The 21,862-nt window shown below is 42.6% G+C and overlaps 1 protein-coding gene across 1 annotated transcript in view; it reads left to right on the forward strand.

Annotated features, from left to right (window-relative positions):
- MED13 (mediator complex subunit 13) overlaps nt 1-19,818 on the forward strand; it is a 51,430-nt gene extending 31,612 nt beyond the window's left edge. Inside the window, exons 10-30 of the mRNA XM_053961055.1 lie at nt 1,753-1,969; nt 2,797-2,881; nt 3,226-3,347; nt 4,512-4,602; nt 4,781-4,995; nt 5,417-5,613; nt 6,788-7,704; nt 9,100-9,267; nt 10,328-10,551; nt 11,082-11,271; nt 11,750-12,215; nt 12,845-13,064; nt 13,577-13,768; nt 13,898-14,121; nt 14,572-14,714; nt 14,836-14,994; nt 15,085-15,270; nt 15,440-15,588; nt 15,808-15,981; nt 17,036-17,136; nt 17,778-19,818. Of these exons, the coding sequence (XP_053817030.1) occupies nt 1,753-1,969; nt 2,797-2,881; nt 3,226-3,347; nt 4,512-4,602; nt 4,781-4,995; nt 5,417-5,613; nt 6,788-7,704; nt 9,100-9,267; nt 10,328-10,551; nt 11,082-11,271; nt 11,750-12,215; nt 12,845-13,064; nt 13,577-13,768; nt 13,898-14,121; nt 14,572-14,714; nt 14,836-14,994; nt 15,085-15,270; nt 15,440-15,588; nt 15,808-15,981; nt 17,036-17,136; nt 17,778-17,910 (4,573 nt within the window). The 3' untranslated portion in view covers nt 17,911-19,818. The remainder of the gene's footprint in view (nt 1-1,752; nt 1,970-2,796; nt 2,882-3,225; nt 3,348-4,511; nt 4,603-4,780; nt 4,996-5,416; nt 5,614-6,787; nt 7,705-9,099; nt 9,268-10,327; nt 10,552-11,081; nt 11,272-11,749; nt 12,216-12,844; nt 13,065-13,576; nt 13,769-13,897; nt 14,122-14,571; nt 14,715-14,835; nt 14,995-15,084; nt 15,271-15,439; nt 15,589-15,807; nt 15,982-17,035; nt 17,137-17,777) is intronic.
- Nucleotides 19,819-21,862: the final 2,044 nt, after the last annotated feature.

Here is a 21,862-nt window from a genome sequence, read left to right on the forward strand (position 1 = left end):
AGCAGAACCCTTGCCCCCGTGGGCTGTGTCCCTGTGCTGTTGGGTGAGCAGGGAATTGTTCCTGTCATCCCTGTTTCACAACACTTCCCTGTGAGGACAAGCCACTGGGAAGCAACAGGTGCTGACAGGGCTGTTAACAGCAGGCACAGCTTAACAGGATTGGGGTGAGCATGCAGAGGTGGCAAACTTGGGCTCAGGGCTGTGATCGAGGAATCAAGGACTGCGCCCAGAGCTGCCTCTATCCCTGCACTTCTCTTGATTATTTTTGGGCCAAATTTTCTTATTCAGCTGAAATGAGACTCTTACTGTGATCGATATCAAATAATTGAGAGCTTTGGGTTTAATTTTAGGAGCTGGGGTGCTGAATTTGGGGTGAAGAGCAGCTACTCACAAGACAGAAGCCTGGAGTTGGTTTTTGTGCTGTTGCTGGCAGTGGGGAGCCACTGGTGGCAGCACTGGAATGGCTGTGTAGGAAAGCTGGGAGAAGGAGTAAATGTGGTGTAGCTGCTGCTCTGTGCTCACACACAGTTCTAGACATTCTTTGTGGTCACTGTTTAAGAGGCTCTTTCAAGATGTGCATGTGTAGGATTTTTTAGTGCTTTTTTTCTTTGCCTTGAATTCACTTCAGCCAAGTAGATAAGGAAAGATGTCTCCTTTTTCCTCTTCAAGACATGATCTTTCCTAGTTTGATTTGACAAGTTACCAAAAGCAGTCTTTTCCCCCTGGGATATCTGGCTGTTACCTTCTCTTCCTCTCTGCTGGTCAAAAATACAGCAGAGGTGTTTAATTCCCCATTCCTAGAAAGGTAGTTTCCATCTCTTTTTCTGCCATTTTTTTTTTCCTGATGGCAATTTTGGCAGGATTTAGAAACTGGTTTATTGAGCATGGAAGAGCAGCATGGATGGATTTGCCATTGCTGTTGGCTGTGAGATGTGTTTTGGGACAGTTTGTTTCTAGGAAGTGTCTTTGAAAGTCAAACTGTTTCTATGGTTGAGAGGAATGTGCAGGAGCTTCTCCTCTTGTTTGAGGGAGCACCTACCTCAGCTGGTGCCTTTGGTATGTTGGGGTGCAGAAAATAAAGGTGGTTCAGGGGCACATCTACATTTCCTTGCAATGTCTTTTTTTCCTGGTGCAATGCCACATTTGTGAAACCAATGCTCCTGAGAGAAAACATTAATTTCTGTGTACTTACCAGCTCCAGTTTTGGCTCAGAATGTTAACAAAAGAAAAATGCTGATAAAGGCAAATGTGGTTAGATTTTTTTCATTAGTAAATTAGTTACTGGTGTGCTGCAAGCTTCATTTGTATTGATCTGAGTGATATAAATGGCTCCTGAACACAGTGGCATTTGTGTGCTTTACTTGTGATTATTGCTTGGGCTTTTTTTGGGAATGCAGTGAGTAATTCTTTAGCCTGGTTTCTTTTAGTGGATGTGGAGAGTTGAATCCATTTGTGCCTTATAACAAATGACAGCCATGACCTGGGATAAATTACTAATCTTTATGTGAATTGACAGTGCTTGAGGAGAGAGGGGCAGGATGAATCACATGGCTGGATCTGATGTGTGGAAGGAGGTGATATTAAATGAGTAATGATTTAATCTTCATCCCCAAAAGTTTTCTGAAGCTGGGGTGTGAAGGAAGGAAGTGGAACGATGAGGTTGTTCTTGTTAAGGCTGTGTGATAGCAGAAATAATTCCATGTAATAAGTGCTAAATAAATGATTTTGTGATTTTATTTTTCTTCTGTTCAGATTAATGGTGCAATGTAGGAAACCTTTGAAGGTTTCAGATGAACTGGTGCAACAGTATCAGAGTAAAAACCAATATTTAACAGCTGTAGCAACGGAAGCTGACCAGGAACCTGAAATTGATCCTTATGCCTTTGTGGATGGAGATGTGGAATTCCTATTTCCTGACAGTAAAAAGGACAGGCAGAACATTGAGAGGGAAGTGGGGAAGAAACACAAGGTGAGTAAAGGAATGAGGCTACAAATCAGTGATGAGATTAAAACAAATTGCCTTAGGCACGGGATAGAATTTAAACCCTTCTTCACGTATTTAGAAGCAAATTAAAAAACAAATTATATTCTAGCAGGAATGATCAATGACATTAAGCATAATGTCTCTAATGGCACCTAAGTTTTTTTTGGCACACTGGTGGTGCCATTGCATCAGGGTTTATGAGGAACAAGCTGCTGGATCAGTCTGGCTCAGTGGCCTCCTGTGGAAATAGATGCTGGCAGGTGCCTGGGGAGGGAGGAAGAACATGGCCAGTGCTTTGTTCATGAGTGGAAAGGTCTGGGGGTAGGTGAGGTGAGCCCTGACTTGTTCCCTGGCCAGTGAATTGCAATTTTTATTCTTTTTTTGTGCTTTAGTGCAGCTACATGAGACTTGTACTTAAAGCAAAAGGGCGCCTACAGAAAAGGAGAAAATCTAACTGCACTGGGGGCTTGTCTGTGAAATAATTTTGCTTATTAGAATTAGTTATCTGTGGATGCATTCCATTCAGGAACTGGTACAGTTAATGTGTAGCATCTGATAGCAAGGATTGTTCCTTAAGGTGTTGTAGCAAGAATCCACAGCTTGCTTTGTAAACTTATCCCCAAGACAAACCCTGTGTTGGCAGCCCAAGCTCTGCTCCCCCTGAGCCAGCAGCAGCCCCCAGTCTGCCCCTGCTGAGCTCACAGGGTAATGAGAACCTGATCCTTCTTCAGGGACAGAATCCTCACAGGAACATCAAATACCTCCCACCCCACCCATTAATTTAAGCAAACTTTTCTCTCTTTTTTTAATAGGCTGAGGATGGGACATCCAGCGTTACAGTTCTATCCCATGAAGGAGAGGATGCAATGTCTCTCTTTAGTCCTTCTGTCAAGCAAGGTAAAGAGGCTTTTTTTTCCTCTCTGTCTTAATTGTGTTATATTAATGGTGTCTTGAATAGTCAATAAATTCTAATAAGCTGCTAAGTTTTGTGGTTTATGGTTTGTATTTCCTGCAGTCTGCTTGGAGCATTTCTTTGTTGCACCTTGCAAAAAATCTAAAATGGCTAATTGGCTATAAAATCTAAAATGGAAGGGCCCTCAACCTCTGTGTAAGATGGATGAGATGAACCAAGGCCGTCTCACCCCTTTGGTTTCCTTTCCCCCAGCTGTGGAAAGAGCTCTTTAATGAAGTTTTTCATGCAGATGCAGTGCCAGTGGTGTGATGTTGGTCTCTCTCCACAGATGCCCAGCGCTTGGCTGCCCACGCCCGCACTGCCTCGACCAGCCTGTTCCACGAGACAGACCTGGTGGTGTCCTACACTGACCTGGACAATCTCTTCAATTCTGATGAAGATGAACTCACAGTAAGTGACCTGCAAAAAGTCCTGGCAGGTGCCAGCCAAAAAAAAAACAGCGAGGAACAGCTCTTGTCTTTCTGTGGTTTGGGGTTTGATTTTTTTTTTTTTCTGGCGTTCGTAGGAGAGGTTGCAAAACATTCACACGAACAAGAGCTGTGGCCCCTCGGTGGCAAACGGACTGTTCTGGTTGACTCATGCAGGCAGATTTTTGATGCAAACACCCTTTTGATCTTACTTCCTTACAATGCCCACAGTGTGTGCTGCCTGAACATACTTTGAGTTGTACAGATTCAGCAGGTCCTAGTGTGTTCTTTTCCTGTGGTCTGGGCTCTGGTTAACTGCTTCATCGAGGTAATACTGATACAAACCAGCAACTTCTGAAAGAGAAAAGGCATTTAAACACTGGACATTCTGCCAAATAAGCTGCTTCTCTGCAGCAGCTATTATCTTGGAACACTTTCTCTTGCAGTTTGATGGCTCTGAATCCATTATCTTTCTAGTTTCTATTTCAATACTGTTTGTAATCAGTTGTCTTTTCTGAACTGTACGTTGCTCCATGTTTAATCCTAAATCCCCTTACCCAGACAAAATGCCCATCAACTTTAATGGGAGCTGGAGCTGAGTAAGGGCTGAAGGATCTTAACAGCCTTCAAAGGTCATCAGAATGTAAAGGAGGTCTGTTTGCTTTTAAACATGAACACTTACATTCTGTAGACATCTGAAGTGTTTAAAGATGGTAAAATATCTCTTATTCTTTTACTTTTGACAGCTTTTCTTTCCTGTATTTCTTGTTGCAGGATTTGTGTTTGTCTTTTCTGTTCCTGTGGTAACACCAGTGATGTTAATGTGGCTCTGGGAGTGTTGTGGTTTGTTCTAGTAGACTGTGGGCAGCCCTAATTTAGCTTCTTTTACTGTCTGCTGTAAATTATGAGGGTTATTTTGTAACTGGTTTTTCCCTTCAATAACATTGTGACCTGTTGGGAGAGGTTCTCTGGGTTCCAGGAATTAAGAACAAGTGCAAGCCCAACCTTAGGCTTCTGAGCTATTTTAATTTTTCTAAATATTATACAATGTCTCAGCTTTGTATGTGCAGGTGAGATTTCCTGTTAGCAGGAAACATGAACATGTGTTTATGTCTGAAGTGATTTTATGACAATACTTCTTTCTTAGCCTGGATCTAAACGAACAGTGAACGGCACTGATGACAAATCCAACTGCAAGGAGGCAAAAACAGGGAATCTAGACCCACTGTCATGCATAAGTAAGATTTATTTGTGTTTTCTTTTTGCCTAAAGAGAATGCCAGCTCTAAACATTTGACTCTAATATGTTGTGGCACTTTGGAAATGTACCCTTCATTTGCCTTTGCAAAATTTTGAGATTCGGGAAACACTTCAGGAAGTTTTCATGCTCTAAAGTCTGCTTCTGATCTGAAATTAGGCACTGCAGATCTCCATAAAATGTATCCAACTCCCCCTTCACTGGAACAACATATTATGGGGTTTTCTCCAATGAACATGAACAATAAGGAGTATGGCAGCATGGACACTACACTTGGAGGAACAGTGCTGGAAGGGAATAGCTCTACTGTGGGAGCTCAGTTCAGAATCGAAGTAGATGAGGGTTTCTGCAGCCCCAAACCTGCTGAAATCAAGGTAGGTGGTGCTGACAGCCCTGATCAATGCTTGAGGTGATTATTGATCAGTTCATTTCTTAAATCTGAGTAGGAATGGGGGGAGATCAAAGTACAAATTGAAACTTGTCGTGCATTATTTTGGGGAAGGTAATACGCTTTGTAGTATGTAGTGTTTTACCACTTAAGCGAGAGTAATACCTGAATAGCCGTTAGTGAGCTGCAGAAATCCTTTCAGCCATTGCAGTTCACTGAGGTTTGTTTTGGTGTTGTGTGAATACCGTGTGTACACATCTCAGCTTTTTCTTGTTCTCTTCTCAGCAGTGTCAGGATTTTGGGTTAAGGAACTGCTGCTTGAACTCAGTCCTATTTGTTGGAGAATACATTTAATTACTGCAGTGATCTAATTTGCACATTAATGCTTTCCCATGTCTGACTTCCAGGATTATTCTTACGTTTATAAACCTGAGAACTGTCAAGCTTTAGTGGGATGTTCCATGTTTGCACCACTGAAGACTCTTCCCAGCCAGTGTCTTCCTCCCATCAAACTGCCCGAGGAATGCATTTACCGCCAGAGCTGGACTGTGGGAAAGCTGGATCTGCTTCCTCCAGGCCCTGCCATGCCTTTCATCAAAGATGGGTATGACCCTGGGGGGTTCAGCTTTGTGATGTGCTCACTTTGCCACCCCTAAATATTTATTTTGTCAATCAGTAATGGGAATATTTGTATATGCTCTGTGTTTATACAACCGACAAGAGCCTTTAAAAACATCCTTCTGGCTAAACCTACTGCAGGAGACTCTTCTCAAAGAGCTTCTTAACTGTACATACATTTTATTTGTTGTCTTCTTTAAAGGTTTCTTGGGGAAGCTTAATGGTGCAAGTCCAGGTTTAATAAGTAATGAAGATGGTAACAATCAAGATAAATGTAAACTTGGGACTTTGTTTTTGCGGTGGTGTAGTCGGTGCTGGAAGGGCTTAGTAGGTGGTGCTGCTGTTTCTTAAATTCTTTTCTTAAGCAGCAGTAAACTCAGCTGTGCTGGGAGTAGGAAAGCATTTCCTGTGCTGTGTGACTGGGCCTGGGCACAGCAGAACTGCAGGGGACGTTTCTGTACCCTGCATTTGGTAGGGATGGTCTTGCTGCCAGCTCTTCTCAAGGAAAAGATTTCTTCTTTTCTCTTCTGCATTAGTAGCTGGTAAAAATGGATTAGGCAGCAAGGAGGTGTTATGCATTTCTTGATAAGATGATCTGAATATTAAATCTTGGATTAAATACTGATGTTGCTTCTGTTACTCATTAGCAATATATTTCCAGGTCTCGTTAGCCTTACAAGTTTTTGGAGATACTCAGGTGCTTAGGAAAGAAAATGTTAAACCTTTCCAGGTGGTACTTTCCTCATGGATTCAGCTGAATCTGCTGTCAATAGACCTGGTCTATTTTCTTAGTGTGTGTCAACACAACATGTAAATAAAACATGAATGAAAAAGGTGTCCTTTAGACTCCATACAACCACAGAATTTATAATTTATTCTGACCACACTTGTTTCCTGGGAGCTTTGTGCAAAGGAAAAGACGAAAGGAGGCAGGGAGAGATTCTTTAATGGTGCTGTCAGTGGGAGTCCTGCAAAGTCATTTAGAACAAACGCTCTTGAAGTTCCTTAGGGAATGAAAATCTTACTGTGGATTATGAAAGACTAGCTTAAAAAAAGCAAATATTAATTAGGAAAGTCCTTCTTTAGAAATCTGAGTCTTAAACTTCAAACCCAGCGTGTTGTGTACTTAAAGCCTTTCCTTCTCTTGTGGCTGCCGTCAGTGATGGGAGCACCATGGACCAGGAGTACGGCCCTGCCTACACCCCCCAGACCCACACTCCGTTTGGGATGCCCCCGAGCAGTGCCCCTCCCAGCAACGGCGGGGCTGGAATCCTCCCTTCTCCTTCCACCCCTCGCTTCCCAACTCCCAGAACACCAAGGACTCCCCGCACGCCCCGCGGAGCCGGCGGGCCTGCGAGCGCCCAGGGCTCAGTGAAATACGAGAACTCGGATTTGTACTCCCCAGCTTCCACCCCCTCCACGTGTCGGCCGCTGAACTCGGTGGAGCCCGCGACGGTGCCTTCCATCCCCGAGGCACACAGCCTGTATGTGAATCTCATCCTCTCCGAGTCCGTCATGAATCTCTTCAAAGACTGCAACTTCGACAGCTGCTGCATTTGTGTTTGCAATATGAACATCAAAGGTGCTGATGTTGGAGTTTACATTCCTGATCCAACACAAGAGGCCCAGTATAGGTGTACCTGTGGTTTCAGTGCTGTTATGAATAGAAAATTTGGCAACAGTTCCGGGCTGTTTCTTGAAGATGAGTTGGATATTCTGGGGCGAAACACGGAGTGCGGCAAAGAAGCGGAAAAACGCTTTGAAGCTCTCAGAGCTACTTCCATTGAACACGGCAGTGGAGGGCTGAAAGAACCCGAGAAGCTGCCCGATGACTTGATACTGTTGCTGCAGGATCAATGCACCAACCTGTTCTCACCCTTTGGAGCAGCAGACCAAGACTCCGTAGGCAAAGTTGGTGCCGTCAGCAACCTGGTACGTGTAGAAGAAAGGGATTGTTGCAATGACTGCTACTTAGCCTTGGAACATGGACGGCAGTTCATGGACAATATGTCAGGAGGGAAAGTTGATGAAGCACTTGTGAAAACTACTTGCTTGCACCACTGGTCAAAAAGAAATGGTAAATATTGAAAACTGCTTATTTTCTACTTGTCCACCTGTTTGGGTTTTTGTTTTTGAAGGTTCTTTCTTTGTGGTTTTCCTTTGTGGATTTTGAATGCTGTTTTTTGCCACCTCTGTGCTCGTACAGGCTTCTGGTTGATGGTGTCCAGAATAACCAGCCCTTCCACCAGCCCTGTGCTGATCACCAAGCAGAGTAAGGCCTTGGCCGCTCTCAGTTGTAAATTCTCCATATATATCTGAAGTGTAACATGAGACCACTGTCAGTGTCCACAACACTTCACCGGGTTTATCCTTTAGAGAGCTTTTGGTGAGTGGCTCTACAGAGGCTCTGGAATGATTGATGCCTGTAGGAAGGGTTCGAGTGGTGACTGTATTGTCAAGGCCACTGTGACAGAATTAAACAACAGCTCTGATTCAGTTGGCTTCCCCCCTTCTTTAAGGAGGAGAGGGGGGCAGTAGGTTAATGGCACATGTGGCAAAAAAAAGCATTATTGTAGCCTTCACTGTGTGTTGGGTCTGCCAGAAATCCTTGGATTTTTCCTTCGAGGGCCTGACTAATGATGCAGTGTCTCCTGGAATACCCTTCATTCTGTGTATTTGCTTACTGTTCTCTAATAGAATTTTCAAGTGGCAACTCTTAACAGGGTTAGGGTGAAAAATAAAGTTACAAATTACAGGTAGCTGCAGTTCATAGTTGTAAGTGAAGATGAGGAGGAATCCTGGGAGAACACAGCTAGGTTCCTGTGCCTCAATGGGGAATTAACTTGGAAAGCCCAGACTATAAATAAATTGATGTTTTCAGGCACACAGGAGAAGACTCCGTGTACTGTGACTGATGTTTGGTACAAAAAGATGAAAAAAGTACTTTAAAACAGAAGACTTGGAAATAGTAGCCATGCCAAATTTTGTGTCAGCTTTTCATTCTAAAGCCTTGTACCTGAAATGGCCCAGTGGTGGCTCTGGATGAAATGGGCTGAGTCTGCTCGAGGCTTCCCTTGACTTCTCTGAAATGAGCACTGGGTGGCAGCCTGCAAATCTGCCTTTTTTGGGAGGGGCAATCCAGGAGTTTCAGGCTTCTACAACTTGTTTGGGGGGTTTTGGGGTTGGTTTTGTTTGTTTTGTTTTTATTTTAGGGTGTTTTCCCTTAGTTTAACTCATAAGATGGGAACCTTTGAGTGGGAAAAAATCTAGGGGAAAAAAACAAAATTAAGAAAAAAAATCCATCTGTGCATTTTGTCAGGGGAAGAGAGAGATCTGTAAATCCGCTTGTGCCCAACTTTATCCCAGCCTCTGGGTGGCCTGCAGGTGTTTTCTAGGAGAGAGTGTTTACAGTGGAGGTGCTTTGGGCTGGTGGCTGTAGTGCAGCTCCCTGACCCCGTTTGTGTCCCCGCAGTGGTGGATGTGAGCATGCAGTGTTCCCAGGACATCCTGCGCATGCTGCTCTCGCTGCAGCCCGTGCTGCAGGACGCCATCCAGAAGAAGCGAACGGTCCGGTCCTGGGGCGTGCAGGGACCCCTCACGTGGCAGCAGTTCCACAAAATGGCTGGGAGAGGCTCCTACGGTAAGGGCTCCATGGAATCCTGCTCCATGGGATCTCCTTCCTCTTCTCCATCCACACAAACTCAGTGGCTGGTGCTGCTCAGCCTGTTGGAATGCTGAACAGCACTTGACCTTTCTTTAAACTAACGAGAGCTTCTTAGATAGAGGAGAATTCTTTTCTTCAGAAAAGAGAAAATATTTATATTCCTTAAAACAAGCAATGAATTAAAGATGTGCATTTAAAATTTACAACTTCACTTGCACTGTTTGTATACACCTGACACTTCACCAGTGAGGGGCTTAAATTGTAAATATGGGTTTAGTGTTAAAAACAGAGTAACTGCTCAGGTTTTTATACTCAAAATTTTCCCCTTCACCCCATTTTAATTACTCTAAAGATAGGAAGTTAAAAATACTGATTTTGAAATGCTTGAGACGGTGTGCTTTATTGCTCAGTACTGTCAGAACTGTGTTCAAGATCTAGGCTTACTCAGTGTCTTGTCTCTGATAAATGTTTGGAGTGGCCAACACGTGATGCATTTACAGATAGAAGGTGAATTTTGTGCACTCACGATTTAATGACTTCATTAGCATATGAGATTGATTTACCACTGTGTTACAAGAGTGACCTTTCACCAGCAGATCTTTTGTAGCTATATTTAGAACATGGCAATTATACATTTACATGTTCTTAAGTTGGTTTCCTTCTCTGGCCCTTTACCCATCTGCTTAGAATATTTACATTTTTCCCCTTGTCTTTGGTCCCTGATTGCTTTGGCTCTGTGGGAAAAGGCTTCCTGGACAGTGCAGAACTGTTCCTGGTTGCCTGTGTACTGACAGAAATATAAAACACCGTGAAACTTCTTCTGAGGCCCTGAGATATTTCAAATAAAAACAATCAGCTGATGGTTTTTTTTGCAGAGGGTTGGATCCTGTACTTTGGATCTGTAAAATGAGAACTATTCCATTGATAGCCAGTGCTCCTTCCTGAGAGATGCTGGGAACACCAGAGGCTGTTCTATTCATGTTTCCTTGAAGTTAATTTTAAGCTTTCTGCTTAAAAACATGCCTTGCTTTTCCAGGAACTGATGAGTCCCCAGAACCACTGCCAATCCCAACATTTTTGTTGGGATACGATTACGATTTCCTGGTGCTGTCTCCATTTGCATTGCCCTACTGGGAGAGGCTGATGCTGGAACCTTACGGATCTCAGCGAGACGTTGCTTACGTTGTGGTGTGCCCGGAGAACGAGGCTCTGCTCAACGGAGCCAAAAGCTTCTTTAGGGATCTGACTGCAATATACGAGGTACAGGATTTGTGGCAGTTTGCAGTGAAATGGATTTGGGAAAGGCTGTTTCTAATACGTGCTCATAAGGACTTATCAGGCTTGTCGGAGCTGATAGCGACGCCTGCTCAGAATGCTATCTGGGAAAGCTGCTCGGAGGGATTTCAGGAATGGGCACTTGGAAGATAAGGGCTGCTCGTGCTGCTCCCGGTTCCTTCCCGTATTCGCCGTTCCCATCCGATAAACGCCACCCGGTGGCAAAGCTCTGCATTGCCACGCTAATAGTGTTACCTCCATTTAATTAATTAATTACATGCTTGGATTGAATGACGATTAGAGTGGATCATTATCAACCTGGTTTTCTTGCATTTAGGAAAACGCTGACAGCAACCCATAAAATCACTATTCAACATTTCCTACTGGCGGAATTCCATGGTTAAAATGTTACTTTGGAATATTGTAAATAAACGGAGACTTCTCTGCCTTTCTCTGATATATAATTTGTGTGATATTTAGCAGTTTTTAAGGTTTTTTTTTTTTTACCTTTGCAGTCCTGCAGGCTTGGTCAGCACAGACCAATCTGTAAGTTACTGCCTGATGGGATCATGAGGGTTGGCCCTACAGCCTCCAAGAAGCTCTCAGAGAAGTTGGTCACAGAATGGTTCTCACAGACAGCCAATGCCAACAACGATGCGTTCTCCAAACTCAAACTCTATGCTCAAGTTTGCAGATATGAGCTGGGTATGACCTTTTTTTAATGTTCCTTATTTCATACAATTGCCACTTACTCCTTTGCAATAAAGAAAGAATCATGGCTTATTGTCTTATTGACTGGGGCAGTTTTCTGGTTTTAAATTGTATTTGAGTATGTGCTAAAATGGCCTCTTACCATCCAGCAGTGCTTTAGGGAATGGCACTGTGGCTGCCAGACAGGGACTTCAGGGACTTCTTGTATTGGTGACTTGGATTCTGTAGCAGTGATTTCCAGCAATTCAACACATCTGGAAAAAAGTTACATTAAAAACAGATTTCTTGATATTCTGAAAGGTTTTTATGAAAATACTAGAATTTGAAAATTTAGTAAAGGTATTTTAATTTGAGAGGTAAAATGTATGCTCATGGTTTGCTCTGTTTTATTACAACTGTAGACTTCCATAGGTGACATATGCATCAAAACAGCTGCATTATAAAATTTATGCTTTTTTCCCCCTGGTTTTAGGTCCTTATCTTGCTTCTCAGCCTTTGGACAATTCTCTACTTTCCCAAACAAACCTGGTCCCTCCCTCCAGCCAGGCAGCCTCTGCTCTGCCCCCAGTGACAGCCCCTGCTGCCAATCCCAACACTCCGTCATCGGCTCCCGCAGCTCCCACCAGCAGCACCATCACAGTGACCTCCAGCAGTGCCATGTCCTCTGCAGCCACCACAGCCAACTCCACCCTGACCACCACTGCCCCGTCCTCCTCCTCTGCCAGCCTGGGCAGTGGCATTCCAACGAGCAAGCCTTCCTCATTCCCACCTTTCAGCAATATGAACAATACCACTCCTGCCTCCCTGCCCGCCCAGGCTGCACCAGTCCCAAATGGGCAAACTGGGGGGCAGCAGCAGCAGCCAACACTGCAAACAGCAGGGATGTCTGGAGACACGGCTGCAGCACCTGCACAGCCCCATCCAGAGGTTTCTGAAAGGTAGGGAACTGCAGTCACACCTTCAGCTGAAAAATCAGCTCAACTGACGTGAACTTAGGAATGCACTTTCATCCCTTCAATAAAAATTCCTGTATTTATTTTCACCAAGCTGCTTTTAAGGGAGATTGAGAGTTCAGTTGTGGTGAGCTGAACCTTTTGGTTCCAGTTGTAGCTGCAGTTCTAATTACATCTCAGTGTCTGCTCTGGTACAAAAATAAACTTCCTTTTTTTTTCTTCTTTCTCTAAAGAGAGGAAATTCACCAAAGTACTCACTTCAATATTTTAAAGGGCTGGGGAAGGAGGGGGAGATAGATAATTGGCACCATCTTAGAGTTCTATTTTCTGTAATCAAAGTTAGAGTGGTGAAGACAGCTCTTACTGTAGATATTCTTGTTCCCCAGTTAAGCAATAGTTGAGCTGCTGTAATAAAAAAGGCTAAGGGAAAGAAAAGGGATTCAGAGTTACTGATAAGCTCCTATACAAAATTGACATTAAAAGACTGTTTCTTGCACCACAGTTGACTCAAAGATCTTTCAGATTAATAATTGACAATTTGATCTAGTTTTGAATAAAACCAAATCTTTACAAAACTCGGCTGTTTGTAACTGGTTTCCAAATTTCATTTCCAGCACTATGGATCGCGATAAAGTCGGAGTCCCCACAGATGGAGATTCACATGCTATCACCTATCCACCTGCAATTGTAGTTTACATAATTGATCCTTTCACATATGAAAAAAAGGATGAGAACAGTAGCTCATCCAGTTTGTGGACACTTGGACTTCTGCGCTGCTTTCTGGAGATGGTTCAGGTTCTTCCTCCCCACATCAAGAACATCATTTCTGTGCAGGTGAGCCAACAGAAACAAACAGGGTATCCTTGGCTTTGGCTGTGTTTTGGGGGCAGTAACACCCTCAAGGTGAAAGTTTCATTTCCTTCACAAACATTACTTACAGTTCTCCAGCTGTTAAATCATTAGGTTATAGCTTTTAGAGCAGTTTGGGTGCTATTAACCAAAGCTGAATCCTGTTGTACATTCCAAACTCATCAGTTTTGTCTCAGAGGAAATGTAGTGCCCACTCCACTGATGAGTGAAGTATGGGAAAGCTGCAGGACCAGTTAACAGAGGACAGCTTTTTGGAGGAATCATTAAGATTCTCTTCTAAACAAATTATTTTTTCCTCTGAAGAAAATTTCAATGAGAATAATTTCTTGAAGTCTCACAGGACTTTGGAAATTTCTTTGGAAGAAATTTGACTGCAAAGTAAAATTCAAAAAGCAATGTACCAAATACTGTGTCAGAGGCATTTAATCTATTGATAAAACAATGATTTATTTTTTTTCTCCTCTCCTCTGTTCTAGATTGTCCCATGTCAGTACCTGCTCCAGCCTGTGAAACACGAGGACCGCCAGATTTACACTCAGCATTTAAAATCTTTGGCATTTTCAGCTTTCACTCAGTGTCGGAGACCTCTCCCAACTTCCACCAACGTGAAAACCTTAACTGGCTTTGGCCCAGGGTTAGCCATGGAAACTGCTCTTAGGAGCCCTGATGTGAGTACTGTTAATGAGATTGTGGAATTATCCAGATCAGAGGAAGGTCCCTGCTTATCAACCAACCATCTTTTGTGTAGGGAATAATTTCTTCCCCTAACTTCATTGTCTGTTCTGTCATCTTTCTAGAGACCTGAGTGTATTCGACTCTACACCCCTCCTTTTATACTGGCTCCAGTAAAGGACAAGCAAACAGAGCTGGGAGAAACCTTTGGAGAAGCTGGCCAGAAGTATAATGTGCTTTTTGTGGGTTACTGTTTGTCTCATGATCAGAGGTGGCTGCTTGCATCCTGTACAGACCTCTATGGAGAGCAGTTAGAAACTTGCATAATTAATATTGATGTACCAAACAGGTGAGAACCAAACTTTCATTCATTTTTAGCAAGTACATTTTCTTTCATTCCCCTGAAGAATTACATTGGGTTTGGTGCTGTAAGAATAACTGACTTTTGCAGACTTGCTGTGTTGCAAAAGTGGCTACAGCAGATGAATATTTTCCCTATAATGTGCATATTATTTTGAGTTAAATTTCTAGAAGAACATAGTTTAGTTTCATGTGATTCTTGAGTGTTGCTCTGTGTGGGTTTATACTTCCCCATCTCACTTACTGGCTGTTAATGTCAGTTTTAGAATGTGATTAATTTAAAAAACCCAAACCCCCTGAACCTTCAGCTGATGGACTGCAATACCAACACTCTTGGCTGTGGTGAATGTTCATGTTAATACAAGAATGTTCTAAACATGGCATTAAAAACTTGTTGCAGGTGGGTTTTAACTTTGTTTTCCTTGTTTCTTACTTCTAGAGCTCGCAGGAAAAAGGGTTCTGCTCGCAGACTTGGTCTCCAGAAACTCTGGGAATGGTGCTTGGGACTTGTGCAGATGAGCTCTTTGCCATGGAGAGTTGTCATAGGCCGCTTGGGAAGAATAGGACACGGGGAATTAAAAGGTAACAGCAGCATTTTTTTAGAGTCTAAAGCTTGATTTGAAGCTTTAATTTTTCAGTAATATCAAGTGTGTCCACCCCTGTTTCTGGAAGAGAACCTCACTAGTGAGATTTCCTCCCTCAGACTGGAGCTGTTTGCTGAGCCGCCGGAACCTGCAGTCCCTGAGCAAGAGGCTGAAGGACATGTGCAGGATGTGTGGCATCTCTGCTGCAGACTCCCCCAGCATTCTCAGTGCTTGCTTGGTGGCCATGGAACCCCAGGGATCCTTCATTATTATGCCAGGTATTTGGGAAACTCTCTCTTTTTGGCACGAGAACGAACAACAGTTCAGGCTTTGCAAAACTGAGGAAATGCTTGATTTCTCTCCCAAAGATTCCGTGTCCACGGGCTCCGTGTTCGGGCGCAGCACCACTCTGAACATGCAGACGTCTCAGCTGAACACGCCCCAGGACACGTCCTGCACTCACATCCTGGTGTTCCCCACCTCTGCCTCTGTGCAAGTGGCATCATCCACTTACACCACTGAGAACCTGGATCTGGCCTTTAACACAAACAATGGTTTGTACTTTGGATTTGTTCTCGCCTTCTAAAAACCCCTCGTCACTCCGTGCCCTAAGGAACCATTTCCATTTCTATGGAATGGAAATATTTCTTTATTTCTGAATGTGTTGTCAAATCCTGCACATAGTGAAATGGTAGGAATTCACTGGTCTTGTTTTTTTTCAAGATGGAGCAGATGGAATGGGAATCTTTGACTTGTTAGACACTGGAGATGACCTTGATCCTGATATTATAAATATTCTTCCTGCATCTCCTGGTGGATCCCCTGTGCATTCTCCAGGGTCCCACTACCCCCATGGAGGTGATATGGGCAAGGTAACTATTGGAGTAAATACAGTTTTGTGTGTGTGTTTTGTCTGTTTTTTCTCCATCTGTTAACTTCCTTTTGTGGAATGAAGGATTTTAGATCACCTGGATATTGGATTGTCATGTCATGCTTGGATATTTCCAACTGTTTTGTGTTTCAGAAGCTATAGATAATTTCTATTAAATTTGTGCTCTCCTAATCCAAAACCTTTGCCTGTTGTGTTCCAGGGTCAAGGCACAGATCGATTGCTTTCCACAGAATCTCATGATGAAGTAACAAATATACTGCAGCAGCCACTGGCCCTCGGATATTTTGTGTCAACTGCCAAAGCAGGTCCATTGCCTGACTGGTTTTGGTCAGCGTGTCCTCAAGCACAAAATCAGTGTCCCTTGTTTCTTAAGGTACTGTCCTGGCAGAGACTTGTGCAGCCTGAGGGATCTGGGGGTGAAAACTGTTCTGGTTAAACCAAAGGCAGTGCATGTCTCTGGGGATAGCTCTGCTTTTGCTTCAGGAGAGGCCAGGTGTATTCAGGTTTTGAGATTTGGCTGTTTGGAAGGTTCTGCCCTGCTCATGGTTTCTTCTTGGTAGTCTGGACTTTTTTTTTGTTTTTTTTTTCCCTGGCTTTATGCTCCAGGATTTTGTTGAGTGCCTGGACAGAGCTGTGGCTAAGGCTGGACTCCTGTGGGAACTGGTGGTAGAGAGGGAGGTACATAAGTGCAGTATAATAACTCAGTTGCCCTGGGCAAAATAAGGAATAAATGAATCTCTTTCTGTATTGCACAAAGCATAAAGGTTATTTTTTTCCACATTGGCTTTGCATTGTATCATCTGTCTGGGTGTTGTCTGAGCCCCTTATCTCCTTATGGCACAATCAAGACACACTTAGCACATATATACATTGATATACAGAGAAACTTTCTGTATTAACAAATTAGCATCTCTAATACTGTGCTTTGTTTTCTAATGATCCAGATATATCTTCTGCAGCCTTGTTTGTGTCTGGATTAGCAGTTCCTCTTGGCCTAAGCTCAGCTGTGGCTTTGGTATAGGATATTATTTTGAAGAGAGGATTTATTATTTACAATAAGCAGCTCTATAAATGAAATATAAATAGATCAGGCCTATAGAAAGCAACTGAACTTCCAAGTCTGTGTGTTATTAGACATCTTGGGCCACTTGAGTTGATTTTTTAATAATCACTTAATGTAGAAAAGGGATTAAACCCCCCCCCATATATATATTTCACTACTAGCACTGTGCTTTTAGCAGAGATCTGTGTGAGAGAAGATAAATATTCCGAGAATTCCTGAACTTGTTGATGGCCTAAGGATAGGATTTGTTTTTTGGCTTGTGTGTCAGACAGAGAAGGTGACTGCAAGCTACAACAATATGGGGGAAGGAAATATGGTGTAGTTGATCAGGCAGTAACTTCTGGCTTCCTTCTTCCTTCCTCAGGCCTCTTTGCACCTCCACGTGCCTTCAGTGCAATCAGACGAGCTACTCCACAGTAAACACTCCCATCCACTTGATTCTAATCAAACTTCTGATGTGCTCAGGTATTTATCATTGATCACTTGCAAAAATGTTGTGCGTTTAATTTTTAATGCTGCTTGAGTGAAGCTGCATGTTTGTTTTTCCTGCAGTTAGTTTTTTCCTTTGTGCAGCTGATATCCTTAGTGCAGATAAATTGTTGTGCTTTAAGTGATTGCCACAGAATAGTGGAATAAAAACCAAACATCTCTAAGCCCTTCTTTAACTAAGCAGTCTTTGAAAATGTTTGAAAAACAACGAATTCCTCAAACTAGAAGAGAGTTTGAACCTGGCAGAAAAGACTGAAATAGTTAAGCCAGAATATTGCACAGCAATCTTGTGGAAAATCTGAAGTGCTAAAGAACAGGAGCCCAGACCTATGTAAACATGGGATACTAATTGAGAAAACATCAGATTATTTTTCCTTTTCTGTTTTTTTTTTAATGTGAACCTCTTGGTATGAATCAAGAATAAGCAATTACAATTTTCCACCAAAAGCAAGTTTAGCTCTGAACTGCTGTAATAATTTGGAAGACATGTTATTTCTGAATGTTGGCAAATGTATTTTATGTTTTTGATGCCAAAAAAGCTGGATTATAGTAAATTAGGGCTGTAAAATCCGGGTGAGAAAATGTGCTGGCCTGACAGAAGGCTGTTTGTTTTTCAGGTTTGTTCTGGAACAGTACAATGCACTTTCCTGGCTAACCTGTGATCCTGCAACCCAGGACAGACGGTCATGTCTCCCAATTCATTTTGTGGTGCTGAATCAGTTGTATAACTTTATCATGAATATGCTGTGATCTTCACCTGAATTTTGCAAGACAAAAATGAGGAAAAGGGATATTTCACTGCAGGACTAAGTTATAATTCTTCTCAGTGCAAGTTGTTTGTGATGGGGTATGAATCTTGTTACTTCCAGCAAATATTGTTCTGACTTGTGAGAGGGGCACCCATTGCCCTGCTGTCTTTGAGTCACTGACTATGGGGGACGCTTCAGAATGATGATCAGAAAGTGTATTATAACGTTTTTAGTAGCAAAATTAACCATTTTTCCCCAGCCACAGTATTTGTGAAGAGTAATGAGCCATAGTACCCAGTCATGGTTAATGAATTTTAAAAGCATGGAGATGAGAAGAAACATGAGGAACAATTAAGTTTCAACCTATGGCTTCAGAACATCAAGATGTTCTTGTATTGGATTATAGTACTTAGTATTCAAAAATGCCTGCATCTCTTATTTATTGTAAGTTTTTAAATGTATAAATTGTCTTATATTTCTTAACCTCTTTTATAAAAATTTTCCTAGAAGGTTTATACTGCCTTCTTGCTTTAAAGCAATTGGTCTAAAATATATGTAATCGTCTTAATTAAAAGTTGCAGTAGGTTGCTTTTAGAGTATTATTTTTTTGTAAGGGGTGGGGGGGGGACAGTAAATTTGTATTGTCTTGATGTACAGTTTAATGGGGATAGAGGGGTTAATGTCCATACCATTGTGTGTGGGGGATTTACAGCTAAGCTGTAGTTGCAGAGTACATGTACAGTAATGAAGTTCACTGTGTTTATATAAATTGAAAAGGTACCGGGTCTTACAGCATTTTATATCACACCTTTACAGAGTAACAATGGCAATATATAAGTGATATTGTAGGTGGTTTAACTTGTAGTGAGAATAACATGAATAAACTCTTCAATTGAAGTTTGTGTTATGGTTCAGGGCTGCGGCTAGATTCTCAGATCCACTTCCAGGACACAAGTTTTAATATCACAAGAACATCTCTTGTGCATTGTTGCTCCCTGGATATTCTTGGCACTGTGCTCACTGCATTGTTTGCTTCCACTTTTGTGATAAAATGCGAATCTGAGGCGGAACACACAGAAAACTCTGCCCTTATCCAAAGTCTCCTGCCAGGCTGAAATTTAGCCCAGCTCTAGCCATTTTACAAATGCAAAAATAGTCAATCTTGACTTTAAGATTGGTGTGTGTTTAACTAAAATGTGGTGTATATAGATTCTCGGTGAATTCTGGTATTCAGATTTTATTCCACTAGTGAAAAAACAGCACGAAACCCTGAACATTTTCCTTTTCCATGTATTTTTGGCACTGTGGTGAAGGTCCCAAGTATCAATGTATGGCCTTCCCCATATCCCATTTTCAGGCTCTGGCTGGGGCATGTGCCAAGGAGACTTTGCCCTCCCTGAGGAAGGGACTGACAAACCACAAGGCTTTCCTAAACGTCTCCCTCTATCTACAGTCACCATTTTTTCTCAGTAGTTTCCTTCCTTTTTTCCTAGCACATGCCAAATGTCTGTGGCTGCTCTAAAATAGCCCCTACGGGTGCTGAAGAGCAGCTGCAGATGCTTTTTCTGGGTTCCTTATCTGACTGCCAGATGAAAAACTGAACTCCTGCAGCGCTCCCAGGAGCCTGTCACGATAACCCAAGTCCTGGGTCTTAATATTGTCTGTCTCGCTGGTTTAAACCTGTAAAGGAGCAAGTTTTAAGATCTATTTGTGCACCTGCTGTTAACCCCTCTACAAGGAAGAATTTGCTTGCATTTACCAAACTTACTGTGTTCATGAAAATCTCGTTTCGTAAATGCAAAAGACCTGCCTGAGGTGATTTTTTTTTTTTCGTATGAACAGTCTCACTGAATCGTGTACATACAATATTAGCAACTTTTTTGGTTTTGTATAAAGAAGTTGTACAATTGGTGATGAGAATTTTCAGTCATTTCTTCAGAACAACATGAGTGCAATCAGAAGTTAGCATATTTTGATAAATAGAGTTAAAAACTGGGTCTGTCCATGACTTTATCTCGGTAATGCACCGCAGATTAAACGGCACATTATTGTCTTACAGAAGGTTTTTCTCATTTGGTTGGCATTTTTGAAGTGTAAAAGTGCTCCTAAAACTGGAATTTTCAAAGTGTATGTCCTTTTTTTTTTTTTTTTTTTTTGAGCTTTGTCGCTAAGTGGTCATTTCTAACCCTGGCTCAGTTAACCAAGTTCCAAGGGCTGGGTTTTGGTGTGGCTTTGTTTTGTGTTCAATCTGACTTGTATTCCTAAAGGTAAGTGAATCAGCTGCCTGAACGTTGGTGTAACTGTATTCTGTTACCTGGACCAGCCTTCCCTGTGAAACTCCTACTGTGAAAGCTGCCAGTTTCCCACTCCTCCCCCCATCAAATGCAATTAAAGTAAATTACAATATTATAACCACTATAAAAGACTAGAAGGGCCATTTCTGGAGTGATAGTCACAGCCGGCAATGTACATATCAAACCTGCCAGCACCACAGAACCAACTACTATATTGGGCATACTTTTTTTGTTAGCTACTTTCATTTAACTATTTTAAGTGCACATAACAGGTGGTTTATAAATAAAATTGTCAGAATCAAATAAATCGAGGTTGTTTAGCAAGTACAAGCTTAAGTAGTTGAAAATTTCAGCTACAGATTTCCAAAACGGCCTTGCAAGAAAATGTTGTTCGTGTCAGTGCTTTAAGTAGCTGTGGAGGTTTATCTCTTCCAATGAAAGAAGAAGCTGAGATCCTTCCATTCCAATTAAAAAAATACATATTTTAACCCAGATATCACTGCATTTAAGCCTTTCAGTCACATTTGACTCACTAGTATTTGAATTAGGTTTCTGAAAACCATGTTGCTAAGACCAGCAAGGCCACCAGCTGTACTTGTAACAACCCTCACATTTTAAAAGGAGCTGTAACATTTAGATATTTCTAACATTCTCTGAAATAATTAAAGATAAATGGATTTATATTTAAATCCTCAGCTATGTTCTTACTTAGCTGTCAGTTATGGCGCAGATTATTGTATTTCTATATTTACCTCTGATGGTAATTTTAACTTTGTGTGTTGCTATGAAGACTTGCCGATGTCTTTAATCAAGCACTATTTGTTAATACTGTAATATCAAAATATTATGTTGCATTATTTTAAAGCTTTCAAGAATAAGAGTAAAACGTTTTAAAAAAATGCTATTGCACCATATAATTTGCTGCACAACAGTACGGCACCACATATCAGTCTGTTGGGATAGTAATGCTGCATCAACCTTGTTTTCATCTGGGTTTCGTTGGAGAATTCATTAATGGGGTGACATTGTACAACATTACTGTCTCGCAACCTCCAGCTGGGAAGGTGGTTTTGTTTGATTTATTATTTTTTTTCCTTTTTTTTTTTTTTTAAGTAAAGGGCCCAGGACTATGCTTCGTTCTTAAAGGGTTTTTTTACTATTATTTGTGGGCGTACTTTTTATTTTCAGTGGAATAAAGCTTAATTTACAGTAAAACTGGATTTGGGACCTACCACAATCCTCAGGGTCACTTTTTCAGGATGCTACTCATCGAGCTTTAGGTTTTTCCGAGTCAACTGGACGTGAGGACCTTGCCGAGCGCTGCCTCGGGCCGCCGCCGCCGCCTGTGGCCTTGTGACTGGACATGGCGCCGCTGGGGCACGGCCGGACACAGCGCGGAGCCGCTGCCGCCATGGCATGGCCGGACACAGCGCGGAGCCGCTCCGACACCCCGCTGGCGTGGCCGGACACACGGGGCATCCCAACAGCGCAGCCGGACGCACCAAGGAGCTGCTCCAACACCTCGCCGGACAGGTCCAGGAGCTGCTCCGACGCCGCTCTGGCACGGCTGGACAGGTCAGGGAGCCGCTCCCACACCCCTTGGGCACGGCTGGGTGTGCCGGGGAGCCTCGAGCAGCCGCCGCCACGTGCCCTCGGCCG

This window comes from Vidua chalybeata, chromosome 20, assembly GCF_026979565.1.
Source record: "Vidua chalybeata isolate OUT-0048 chromosome 20, bVidCha1 merged haplotype, whole genome shotgun sequence".
In the NCBI taxonomy this organism is placed as follows: Eukaryota; Metazoa; Chordata; class Aves; order Passeriformes; family Viduidae; genus Vidua; species Vidua chalybeata.